Source organism: Mustelus asterias, unplaced genomic scaffold (assembly GCF_964213995.1).
Source record: "Mustelus asterias unplaced genomic scaffold, sMusAst1.hap1.1 HAP1_SCAFFOLD_282, whole genome shotgun sequence".
Lineage (NCBI taxonomy): Eukaryota > Metazoa > Chordata > Chondrichthyes > Carcharhiniformes > Triakidae > Mustelus > Mustelus asterias.
Window position 1 is genome coordinate 454,875 of NW_027590247.1, and position 13,546 is coordinate 468,420.

General features: G+C 49.0%; 1 protein-coding gene across 1 annotated transcript in view; it reads right to left on the reverse strand.

Annotated features, from left to right (window-relative positions):
* Nucleotides 1-10,048: 10,048 nt before the first annotated feature.
* The window catches only part of LOC144486066 (acid-sensing ion channel 1C-like), a 123,923-nt gene continuing 120,425 nt past the window's right edge, over nt 10,049-13,546 (reverse strand). Inside the window, exons 8-10 of the mRNA XM_078204174.1 lie at nt 13,391-13,470; nt 12,715-12,786; nt 10,049-10,153 (exon numbers count right to left, since the gene is read on the reverse strand). Of these exons, the coding sequence (XP_078060300.1) occupies nt 10,049-10,153; nt 12,715-12,786; nt 13,391-13,470 (257 nt within the window). The remainder of the gene's footprint in view (nt 10,154-12,714; nt 12,787-13,390; nt 13,471-13,546) is intronic.

A 13,546-nucleotide genomic window follows, 5' to 3' on the forward strand; every position in this document is an offset into this window, starting at 1 on the left:
GAGGCGGGTACAATTTTGTCTTTTAAAAATTGTTTAGATAGTTACATGGGTACGATGGGTATAGAGAGATATGGGCCAAATGCGGGCAATTGAGATTAGCTTAGGGGTTTTTTTTTAAAAAAGGGCGGCATGGACAAGTTGGGCCGAAGGGCCTGTTTCCATGTTGTAAACCTCTATGCCTCTAAGTATGGACATATAGAAAAGCTAATACTATGTTGAGTGGGCTGGAATACAATGGAACCCTTTACCATCTCAATAACATTCAGCCTCACAGACGCTGACTGTCTGTGTTCTTTACATGGAACGGTCGAATCTAAGAATCCCTACTGTATAAAATGTTAAGAAAATCATTGAATGTTATCAAAATCTTACGAAGGAAGTTTCCATAGCAACTTGCTGGCTGAAAAACACAGGCCAGGCCTGTTATCTCTGTCAAGGACATGTCTCGAGCAAAGTCAAGATAGGGTTGGATCTCATGACCCATACACGAACCAATCATCCGTGAAAAAGATTTTAAAAAGAGAGGGAAAAAATCACTTCAGACAGGAAAATTTAAAGTTTATTAGTGTCAAAGTAAGCTTACATTTGCAGTTACTATGAAAATGCCCTTGTCGCCACACTCCGGCACCTGTTCGGGTACATGGAGGGAGAATTTAGCACGGCCAATGCATCTAACCAGCACATCTTTCAAACTGTGGGCGGAAACCGGAGCACCCGGAGGAAACCCACGCAGACACGGGGGAGAACGTGCAAACTCCACACAAACAGTGACCCAAGCCAGGAATCGAACTCGGGTCCCTGGCGCTGTGAGGCAGCAGAGTTAACCACTGTGCTGTGCCGTGCTGTCCCACTGTACCGCTGTGCCTTCAGAGAAAGTGTCTGTGAAGTGCTGCATGCTGGTCAGTGTTCAGGCAGACGAATTTTGGGAGAGATCTCCCGGGCCCCAGGGTTTGCTGGAAGAGGCAGAGGAAGGTTGTGAGCAGACAGGAAACCCCCAGCTTCAGGAATTGACCTTTTCTGTCCATTTGCCTTCCTGGACCTGTGAACAGTTCTTGCTAGTCACGGGCTGTGTGCCTTTCTTGCCTGTTTAGTTTATGTTTCGCATTTAAACAGTTGCTGCTTAATAAATGACTCTAAAATCACTTGTGAGCTGAGCCCCTTTTTGGGTAATGTGTGACTCCCAAACATTAAACTAAGCTGAGAATTTGGGCATTCCATTAGATCATGGCTGATCCATACCATAATCTACCCACTTTGTTTCTGTAACCGTTAATCACCTAATCCAACTAAAATTTACTGATAAAATTACAATTGACATCCCGCCTCAGCAGGTTTTTGGAGGAGGGAGTTCCAGATTTGCGCTCCCCTCTTTAGGGAGAAGTAATTCCTTCACCCCTGAACAGCCGGCATCTGGTAGGTCAGATCCCTGGAGGGCTCGCTTCCCTTTGGCAGCTGACAATCTCGCAGCACCTGGAACCTTTCTCCTAGAAAAATGGAGGTGAGTGCGGAGAATTTCTCGGGGCCCGGAGAGAGAGGCAATGATGTCTGGGTTTGGCAGTGTTTTATCAATGAGGCTGCAAGTGGGGGACATCTGGGCAGCAATGAGATGACGGCTTGCATTTATATAGTGCGGTCAACACAATAAAAGGAGCGCCTTGCTGAAGCATTATTGGGTAAAACCTGACAACCAAACTACAGTGGAGCACAGTATGCAGTTCTGGTCACCTCATTATAGGAAGGATGACGAGACTAGAGAATCTGGTGAACTGGTGCAGCAGCAATAATCTCCCCCTCAATGTCAACAAAACGAAGATTGTCATCGACTTCAGGAAGCGTAATGGAGAACATGCCCCTGTCTACATCAATGGGGATGAAGTAGAAATGGTCGAGAGCTTCATGTTTTTAGGTGTCCAGATCACCAACAACCTGTACTGGTCCCTCCATGCTGACACTATAGTTAAGAAAGTCCACCAATGCCTCTGCTTTCTCAGAAAACTAAGGAAATTTGGCATGTTCGCTACGACTCTCACCAACTTTTACAGATGCACCATAGAAAGCATTCTTTCTGGTATCACAGCTTGGTATGGCTCCTGCTCTGCCCAAGTCCGCAAGAAACTACAAAAGGTCATGAACGTAGCCCTGTCCATCACGCAAACCAGCCTCCCATCCATTGACTCTGTCGACACTTGCCGCTGCCTGGGCAAAGCAGCCAACATAAGGACCCCACGCACCCCGGACATTCTCTCTTCTACATTCTTCCAACGGGAAAAAGATACAAAAGTCTGAGGTCACGTACCTGCTGCTGTCAAGACTTTTGAATGGACCTACCTCGCACTAAGTTGATCTTTCTCTGCACCCTAGCTATGACTGTAACACTACATTCTGCACTCTCTCTATGAACGGTATGCTTTGTCTATATAGCGCGAGAAACAATATTTTTCACTGTACACTAATACATGTGACAATAATAAATCAAATCAAAAAAACATTCTCTCAGAGGGTGGTGGGAATCTGGAATGCACTGCCTGGGAAGATAGTGGACACTGGAAACCTTACAACCGTTAAAGCTTATTTGGATAAACACTTGAAACATCATAACATTTCAGGGATATGGGACAAGTGCAGGAAAATGGGATTAGCGTGACAATGGTAGTTATCGTCAATGCAGACTTGATGGGCCGAAGGGACTTTTCCATGCTGTATGACTATGACATTAAGATATTAGTGCAGGTGTCAAAGGTTTAGAGGTGAGGGTATCTTAAGGTGGGGTGGGGGGGTGGAGAAGATAATGGATAGAATTCCACAACTTCGGACTTTGATAACCAAAGGTGCAGCCACTAATGGTGGAGTGACTATGGGGATGTTCAGAGGCCAAGAATTTGAGCAGTGCGGAGATTTTAAAAGTTTATTTAGTCACAAGTAAGGCTTACATTGACACTGCAATGAAGTTACTGTGAAATTCCCGTGGGAAAGTTGTGTGGTGGGGGGGGGGGGGGGGGGGTGGGTGGGTGTGTGGGGTGGAAGAGATTAGAGGTGGAAGACTTTAGAGGTAGAGAGTTGATTACAGAGGCACAGTGGTTAGCACTGCTGCCTCGCAGCGCCAGGGACCCGGGTTCGATTCCGGGCTTGGGTCACTGTCTGGGCAAAGCCAGCACGTTCTCCCCGTGTCTGCGTGGGTTTCCTCCCACAATCTGAAAGACGTGCTGTTTAGGTGGATTGGCCGTGCTAAATCCTCCCTCAGTGTACCCGAACAGGTGCCGGAGTGTGGCGACTAGGGGATTTTCACAGTACTTCATTGCAGTGTTAATGTGAGCCTACTTGTGACACAAATAAATAAACTAAACAGAGATAGGGAGGAGATTACAGAGATAGAGTAATTGAATCCTACAATGCAGAAGGAGGCCATTTGGCCCAACCAGGGCCTGTCCCCATAACCCCATGCATTTACCCTAGCTAGCCCCCCAACACGAAGGGGCAATTTAGCATGGTCAGTCCACCTAACCCGCGCATCTTTGGAATGTGGAGAAGATAGCGAGGAGATTACAAAGATAGAGAGGAGTGAAGCAGTGGAAGAATTTGGAAACCAGGATGAGAATTTGAAACAAGGATGCGCTGCTGTTGCAGGCCAGCAAGCAGAGGCGAGGTGACTGAGTGCGAGACAAACAGCATCACTTCAAATGAAATCTGGTTAAACCAGGGATCAAAGCTGGTTAGCCAGGACTGTGTTGGAATCGACGAGTTTGAAATAAGATTAATCATCAGAACAGACCATCAGCAAAATTTAAAAAAGCACTAAGGAATTGAAAGAATTTATTTTTAACTGTAAGTTTACAAGATGAGTACATCAGCAGAATTGGATATGTGCTAGAGCTTGGTATTACTGGCATAATATATATCTATTTTTCTGCGTATATTTCCCAAAGACTGAGGGCAGGATGGGAATTCACAGGAAGATTTGGCATGCAGGGGGGAGTTGACAGAATGAGGGAGTCAGGGTACCAGCTAGAGGTACGGACAATACACCGAGGAGACCTTCGCTCAGCATCACACACTGGGAAAGGACAAGCAGAAACCTCCCCCAGAGCCATCTCAAACATCATTCCAGAAAAACACTCTTCTAAAAGGCCATTGGCTTTGGGGAAAATTTCCTCAGCGACACATGGCCTTGAGCTCCGGGACCGCAGGGAATTGGGGAAGGGGTGACAGGGGCAACAGGTTTGATCCACGCAGTAAGCATGATGTGGAGGTGCCAGCGTTGGACTGGGGTAGGCACAGTAAGAAGTCTCACAACACCAGGTTAAAGTCCTTCATCTCACCTGAGCAAGGAGCAGTTGAACTTTAACCTGGTGTTATGAGACTTCTTACCATGCCCACTCAGTAAGGTCCTCGAATTTCTGATTGTAGAAGAAAGGGAGGTGACAGGGTGAGAGAGAGAGAAAGATTCTTACAATACGGGGAGAATGATCAGGCAATGGGAGATAAAAGCAAATTACTGTGGATGCTGGAATCTGAAACCAAAAGAGAAAATGCTGGAAAATCTCAACAGGTCTGGAAGCATCTGTAAGAGAAAAGAGCTGATGGAGCACACCAGGATGATAGGGAGTGGGATAGCTTGATCTTGGTTTCAGATAAAGCTCGGCATAACATCGTGGGCCGAAGGGCCTGTTCTGAGCTGTACTGTTCTATGTTCTATGTTTCGAATCCAGGTGACCCTTTGTCAAAACTGGCTATTGGAGGTGTTCAGTAGATCAGGGAAGCAGCAGCAAACAGTGCAGACCCGGTATTGAAAAACTCAGTCTGGTCTGGCAGCAACTGTGGAAAGAGAAACACTGAATACTTTGAGTGTGTGACGTCTTCAGAACCTGGTCTGTTTAGTACATACACCCTCCCTGTGTGACACCCAGGCCTTGGAGAGTGGCCGGGGCAGAGAGAGAGAGAGAGGCCGAGGCAGAGAGAGAGAGGGAGGCCGAGGCAGAGAGAGAGAGAGGCCAAGGCAGAGAGAGAGTCAGAGGATTACAGCATGGAAACAGGCCCTTCGGCCCAACTTGTCCATGCCTCCCTTTTTTTTTAAGCCCCTAAACTAATCCCAATTGCCCACACTTGGTCCATATCCCGCTATACCCATCGTACCCATGTAACTATCTAAATGCTTTTTAAAAGATAAAATTGTACCTGCCTCTACTACTACCTCTGGCAGCTTGTTCCAGACACTCACCACCCTCCGTGTGAAAAAATTGCCCCTCTGGACACTTTTGTTTCTCTCCCCTCTCACCTTCAACCTATGTCCTCTAGTTTTAGACTCCCCTACCTTTGGGAAAATATATTGACTATCTATCTTGTCTATGCCCCTCATTATTTTATAGACCTCTATAAGATCATCCCTCAGCCTCCTACGCTCCAGAGAAAAAAGTCCCAGTCTACCCAGCCTCTCCTTGTAACTCAATCCATCAAGCCCCGGTAGCATCCTAGTGAATCTTTTCTACACTCTTTCTAGTTTAATAATATCCTTTCTATAATAGGGTGACCAGAATTGCACACAGTATTCCAAGTGTGGCCTTACCAATGTCTTGTACATCTTCAACAAGACATCCCAATTCCTGCATTCAATGTTCTGATCGATGAAACCAAGCATGCCGAATACCTTCTTCACCATTCTGTCCACCTGTGACTCCACTTTCAAGGAGGTATGAACATGTACCCCTAGATCTCTTTGTTCTGTAACTCTCCCCAGTGCTCTACCATTAACTGAGTAAGTCCAGCCCTGGTTCAATCTACCAAAATGCATCACCTCGCATTTATCTAAATTAAACTCCATCTGCCATTCGTAGCCCACTGGCCCAATTGATCAAGATCCCGTTGCAATTGGAGATAACTTTCTTCACTGTCCACTATGCCACCAATCTTGGTGCCATCTGCAAACTTATAAATAACAGTGGACCCAGCACTGATCCATGAGGCACACCGCTGGTCACAGGCCTCCAGTTTGAAAAACAATTCTCTACAACCACCCTCTGGCTTCTGTCAAGAAGCCAATTTTGTATCCATTTAGATACCTCACCCTGGATCCCGTGAGATTTAACTTCATGCAACAACCTACCATGTGGTACCTTGTCAAAGGCCTTGCTAAAGTCCATGTAGACAACATCAACTGCACTGCCCTCATCTACCTTGGTTACCCCTTCAAAAAACTCAATCAAATTTGTGAGACATGATTTTCCACTCACAAAGCCATGCTGACTGCCCCTAATCAGTCCTTGCATCTCTAAATGCCTGTAGATCCCGTCTCTCAAAATACCTTCCAACAATTTACCCACCACAGATGTGAGGCTCACTGGCCTGTAGTTCCCAGGCTTTTCCCTGCAGCCCTTTTTTAAACAAAAGCACAACATTTGCCCCTCTCCAATCTTCAGGCACCTCACCCGTGACAATCGATGATTCAAATATCTCGGCAAGGGACCCGCAATTTCCTCCCTAGCCTCCCACAATGTCCTGGGATACACTTCATCAGGTCCCGGGATTTATCTACCTTGATGTGCTTTAAGACTTCCAGCACCTCCTTCTCTGTAATATGTACACTCCTCACGACATCACTATTTATTTCCCCAAGTTCCAGAAGCAGACAGAGAGAGAGGCCAAGGTAGAGAGAGAGAGAGAGAGGCCAAGGCAGAGAGAGAGAGCGGTAGGGGCAGAGTGAGGCCAAGGCAGAGAGAGAGAGGCCGGGGCAGTGAGAGAGAGAGGCTGAGGCAGAGAGAGGCCGGGGCAGTGCGAGAGAGAGGCTGAGGCAGAGAGAGGCCGGGGCAGTGCGAGAGAGAGAGAGAGAAGCTGGGGCAGAGAGAGAGAGAAGCCGAGGCAGAGAGAGGCCGGCGTACGGTGAGAGGCTGAGGCAGTTTAGGGAGAGAATTCTAGAGTGAAGGCCTCAGGAAGCTGATGGTGAGGTTGCTAATGGTGGAGTGATTAAATGGGGGATGCTCAATAGGCCAGGATTGGTGATGTGCAGTGAGTTTGGAGGGTGGTAGGGCTGGAGGTGATTACAGAGATCGGGAGCAATGAGGACAGGAAGGGATTGGACACAATTTCAAATGTGAATTTAAAATACACCCAAATTCTCAGGTTGTGCCAGGGACTGGATATTCACGATGTGGAGATGTCGGCATTGGACTGGGGAAAACACAGTAAGAAGTCTCACAACACCAGGTGGGTGGGAGTTCTGATCACAAACAGGGCACAAAGACACAAACTCAATTTAATAAATTGATCAGTGATCAGAACTCCCACCCACCTGACGAAGGGACAGCCTGTTCCGAAAGCTAGTGGCTTTTGCTACCAAATAAACCTGTTGGACTTTAACCTGGTGTGACACACCTTACTGGATATTCACACCAGCCTGGCCTTTCTGCAACATTCCTTTGTCCATATTGCCTTTCACTCTGGCAGTAAGTGACGGCAATGGAATCCTCCGTGCTACACTTGAACAGTTTACATAACCTGACCATACTTTCTACATTTAATTTGTTTCTAACAAGTGCATGCAATAATCAGTCTGGACAAGGCGCAATCTGGACCATCACTGCTCCCCTCTGTCCAGGCTGTGCTCTGATCTTGGTTTCATTATTAAATGATCAAAGGAAGACAGAAGATTAAAATAATCCCAAACTTAGTCATTCACAGTCGCAGGGGCACAGGCTCCCCCTCAGCGACTGTTGGTCTGGTCTCTGGCCAAAGGCAGGACTGAGGTGTGGAGTGTCAAAGAATCACGTAGGTTTGTCTCCCCTTCACAACAGAATCACATCTGATGTGGTTTGGTTGACCATCTTATTAGAGATTCAACAGAACTGGAATCATCACCATCTCGGGAGTGAGTGATAGCCCCGGGAGCGAGTGATAGCCCCGGGAGCGAGTGATAACCCCGGGAGTGAGTGATAGCCCCGGGAGTGAGTGATAGCCCCGGGAGTGAGTGATAACCCTGGGAGTGAGTGATAGTCCCGGGAGTGAGTGATAGCCCCGAGAGTGAGTGATAACCCCGGGAGCGAGTGATAGCCCCGAGAGTGAGTGATAGCCCCGGGAGCGAGTGATAGCCCCGGGAGCGAGTGATAGCCCCGGGAGTGAGTGATAGCCCCGAGAGTGAGTGATAGCCCCGGGAGTGAGTAATAGTCCCGGGAGTGAGTGATAGCCCCGGGAGTGAGTGATAACCCCGGGAGTGAGTGATAGTCCCGGGAGTGAGTGATAGCCCCGGGAGTGAGTGATAGCCCCGGGAGTGAGTGATAACCCCGGGAGCGAGTGATAGCCCCGAGAGTGAGTGATAACCCCGGGAGTGAGTGATAGTCCCGGGAGTGAGTGATAGTCCCGGGAGTGAGTGATAACCCCGGGAGCGAGTGATAACCCCGGGAGCGAGTGATAACCCCGGGAGTGAGTGATAACCCCGGGAGTGAGTAATAGTCCCGGGAGTGAGTGATAACCCCGGGAGTGAGTGATAGCCCCGGGAGCGAGTGATAGTCCCGGGAGTGAGTGATAGCCCCGAGAGTGAGTGATAACCCCGGGAGCGAGTGATAGCCCCGAGAGTGAGTGATAGCCCCGGGAGCAAGTGATAGCCCCGGAGTGAGTGATAGCCCCGAGAGTGAGTGATAGCCCCGGGAGTGAGTGATAACCCCGGGAGTGAGTGATAGCCCCGGGAGTGAGTGATAGCCCCGGGAGTGAGTGATAGCCCCGGGAGTGGGTGATAGCCCCGGGAGTGAGTGATAGCCCCGGGAGTGAGTGATAGTCCCGGGAGTGAGTGATAGCCCCGGGAGTGAATGATAGCCCCGGGAGTGAGTGACAGACGGAGGGAATCAGGATAAGAAAGAGATGAAATGATTTGCGTGTCAAGAATTCACCAAACACCCTGTTGTTGCAGCACTTATGTGAGAGCACAGAATCCCTACAGTCCCACTTGGCCCATTGATTCATCACCAACTCTTACCCAGACTTACTCCATAACCCTAAGATAAAGGCAAAATACTGCGGATGTTGGAATCTGAAACAAAAACAGAAAATCTCAGCTCTGACGAAGGGTCACACAGACTCGAAACGTTGGCTCATTCTCTCTCCACAGATGCTGTCAGACCTGCTGAGATTTTCCAGCATTTTCTGCTTCTGTTACCCCCTAACCCCATATATTTACCCCACTAATCCCCCTAACCTATATATCTTGGGACACTTCAGGGACAATTTAGCATGGCCAATCCACCTAACCTGCACATCTTTGGACTGTGGGAGGAAACCGGAGCACCCGGAAGAAACCCACGCAGACACGGGGAGAATGTGCAAACTCCACAGACAGTGACCCGAGGCTGGAATTCAACCCGGGTCCCTGGCACTGTGATGCAGCGGTGCTAACCACTGTGCCACCGTGCCACCCTCATACATGGAAAGTGCTGAGACCCGGTGCTCGGGAGGTTGCTGGGTGAGCCTGGTTGGAATTGTTCCTTCCCTATCAATAGGCAGCATCTGGAGAAACCCCATTGTGGTTTCATTCTCAGCTGCCAGATCATGGGACCGCGCCTTGGCCAATGGAAAACAGAGAGAAGGACTGAGACAGAGGGAGCCCAAGAGAGGCTGGAATCTTACTCTCTGAATTTGGTATTAAGTGTTGGTAACAAAATAAAGCACTTATCAAAGCTTTATCAAATTATTTAAAAAAATGTTCAGATGCCTGGTTGCGTTGGTATCGTGTTTTGTATTGTGCCTGCTACTCTTCCCATAAATGTTCTGTACATTAATTACAGGAATATTGAAGATGGGACAGGCAGGCTTTGCAGAGGGCTGTTTGACAGTCAGTGTCTCTGATGGAGTTGAATTTCAGATGGACTTTGGTGAATGGTTCACGGATCCATTAGGGTTGCCTGCTTTGTCCCACGTTCTTGCTTCTTGATGGTCTTGCTTTCAGACAGTCTCAGTTTCTGCTGCGTGTTTTTATTTCTGAATGGAACTTTATTGTGTTTATACTCCCTCCCTCTCGTGGTCCTGCTGTGGCGTTGGGACTCCTTGCCTCCCCCTGGAACTCCCGTTGGGGTCAGCAGGCAAACTCTTCAAAGTTGCCCAGGGTGGGGTGGCGAGGCAGCATGTTGGGGGTGAAGGCCATACTCTCTGAGTGACTCCTCAGTGTGTCGCAGGTACTCTGCAAAAGAGTGAGGGTGGACATTAGTGGGCACGCGAGAAGGACAACCCTACTTTATATTGGCTGGTGTCAACGCATCCCACCAGAACTACAAATTCCTGTGGATATATATGTAATAGACACAGATAACACGTGTGTGAGTACATTCTGCTGTGCATATGTTTGTACCTGGGTCTAGAAATAGTGTATTTTCATGTGTGTGTGTGTGTATGTAAACCTATGTATTTGTATTTGGATTTGCACATGTACATGTGTATTTGTGTGCGTCTGTGTATTTCTATCTGCATTTCTGTGTGTAGGCATGTATATTTTGTACATCCTTGTGTATTTATACAAGTTAAGTTCTTTAAATTTATTTATTAGTGCCACAAATAGGCTTACATTAACACTGCAATGAAGTTACTGTGAAAATCCCCTAATCGCCACAATCCGGCACCTGTTCAGATACACTGAGGGAGAATTTAGCATGGCCAATGCACCCTAACCAGCACATATTTTGGACTGTGGTATTTGTATGGATTTGTGCGTGTGGAATGTGGGTGTGGGTGGGGTGCGGGTGTGGATTGTGGGTGTGGGTGTGGATTGTGGGTGTGGGTGGGGTGTGGGTGTGGATTGTGGGTGTGGGTGTGGATTGTGGGTGGGGTGTGGGTGTGGATTGTGGGTGTGGGTGTGGATTGTGGGTGTGGATTGTGGGTGTGGATTGTGGGTGTGGGTGTGGGTGTGGATTGTGGGTGTGGGTGGGGTGTGGGTGTGGATTGTGGGTGTGGGTGTGGATTGTGGGTGTGGATGTGGATTGTGGGTGTTGGTGTGGATTGTGGGTGTGGGTGTGGATTGTGGGTGTGGGTGTGGATTGTGGGTGGGGTGTGGGTGTGGGTGTGGATTGTGGGTGTGGATTGTGGGTGTGGGTGTGGATTGTGGGTGTGGGGTGTGGGTGTGGATTGTGGGTGTGGGTGTGGATTGTGGGTGTGGATTGTGGGTGTGGGTGGGGTGTGGGTGTGGATTGTGGGTGTGGGTGTGGATTGTGGGTGTGGGGTGTGGGTGTGGGTGTGGATTGTGGGTGTGGGTGTGGATTGTGGGTGTGGATTGTGGGTGTGGGTGGGGTGTGGGTGTGGATTGTGGGTGTGGGTGTGGATTGTGGGTGTGGGGTGTGGGTGTGGGTGTGGATTGTGGGTGTGGATTGTGGGTGTGGGTGTGGATTGTGGGTGTGGGTGGGGTGTGGGTGTGGGTGTGGATTGTGGGTCTGGGTGGGGTGTGGGTGTGGATTGTGGGTCTGGGTGTGGGTGGGGTGTGGATTGTGGGTGTGGGTGGGGTGTGGATTGTGGGTGTGGGTGTGGATTGTGGGTGTGGATTGTGGATTGTGGGTGTGGGTGGGGTGTGGGTGTGGGTGTGGATTGTGGGTGTGGATTGTGGGTGTGGGTGTGGATTGTGGGTGTGGATTGTGGGTGTGGGTGTGGATTGTGGGTGTGGGTGGGGTGTGGGTGTGGATTGTGGGTGTGGGTGTGGATTGTGGGTGTGGGTGGGGTGTGGGTGTGGATTGTGGGTGTGGGTGTGGGTGTGGATTGTGGGTGTGGATTGTGGGTGTGGATTGTGGGTGTGGGTGGGGTGTGGGTGTGGGTGTGGATTGTGGGTGTGGGTGTGGATTGTGGGTGTGGGTGTGGGTGTGGATTGTGGGTGTGGGTGGGGTGTGGGTGTGGATTGTGGGTGTGGGTGTGGATTGTGGGTGTGGATGTGGATTGTGGGTGTGGATTGTGGGTGTGGGTGTGGATTGTGGGTGTGGGTGTGGATTGTGGGTGTGGATTGTGGGTGTGGGTGGGGTGTGGGTGTGGATTGTGGGTGTGGGTGTGGGTGTGGATTGTGGGTGTGGATTGTGGGTGTGGGTGGGGTGTGGGTGTGGATGTGGATTGTGGGTGTGGATTGTGGGTGTGGGTGGGGTGTGGGTGTGGATTGTGGGTGTGGGTGTGGGTGTGGATTGTGGGTGTGGGTGTGGGTGTGGATTGTGGGTGTGGATTGTGGGTGGGGTGTGGGTGTGGATTGTGGGTGTGGGTGTGGGTGTGGATTGTGGGTGTGGATTGTGGGTGTGGGTGGGGTGTGGGTGTGGATTGTGGGTGTGGATGTGGATTGTGGGTGTGGATTGTGGGTGTGGGTTTGTTTGATGGGGTGTTTAGCGACACAGGAACAGGAGAAAGCCTCTTGAACCTGTTTCACTTTTCCACTGAGATCATTTTGATTGAATTCTCGTTCCCACCTTTTCCCCATTTCCCTTAATACGTTTTGGGAAACAAAAGTCTATCAATCTCAGATTTAAATGAATCATTAAGCCAGTATTATCTGCTCCTTGTGGAGGAGAATTCCAAACCTCTGCCATCCTCGTGTGGAGAAATGATTCTAAATTTAACTCCTGGAAGCTTTGTCTCTGATTCTGCCCCCACCCCGGACACCACAGAAATAGCAACCCATCCATTCCCCTTCATATCTTGAACACTTTGATCAGATCACCCCCTTTAACCCTCTCAGTTTCACAGAATATAAGCTTTTATTTATGCTGCTGGGGTTTTTTTTACCAGATTGTCACTGTGGCTTCTCTTAGGCCTTTTCTTGCGTTTTACAAAACTGGACATCTTGTCTTTAAAAACCTGGAGTGCAAACAGAAAAACACAATCAGAGGGACTCATGGCGAGAGAGAGAGAGATTACTGAGAGAAAGAGTGCCAGAGTGAGAGACAGATAGGGAGAGGGAGTCAGATGGAGAGAGTCAGATAGAGAGAGAGAAAGAGTCAGAGAGAGTCAGAGGGAGAGAGTCAGAGGGAGAGAATCAGATGGAGAGAATCAGATAGAGAGAGTCAGATGGAGAGAGAGAGAGAGACATATAGAGAGAAAGAGTCAGATAGAGAGAGTCAGATAGACAGAGAGAGTCGGAGGGAGAGAGAGTCAGAGGGAGAGAGAGACAGACAGATAGAGAGAAAGAGTCAGATAGAGAGAGAGAGAGTCAGAGGGAGAGAGAGAGTCAGAAGGAGAGAGAGACAGATAGAAAGAGTCAGATAGAGAGAGAGAGAGAGAGTCAGCGGGAGAGAGAGACTGAGGGAGAGAGAGGGAGAGAGAGTCAGAGGGAGAGAGAGACTGAGGGAGAGAGAGGGAGAGAGAGTCAGAGGGAGAGAGTCAGAGGGAGAGAGTCAGAGGGAGAGATGCTGCATTGTGAGAGGTTTCAATCTGATAAACAGGAACACAAGCCTGGTCTTACCTCGTACAAATAATCAAAAATTTCCAAGATGGTTAAAATACTGGCTCCAATAAATAGGCCCATCTGTCCTCCAATATCACCTAGAAAACAAAAAACTCAGCATTGTGAAGACTTCATTAAATACGTCACAGATAGACAAAGGATCTATCAAGGCTC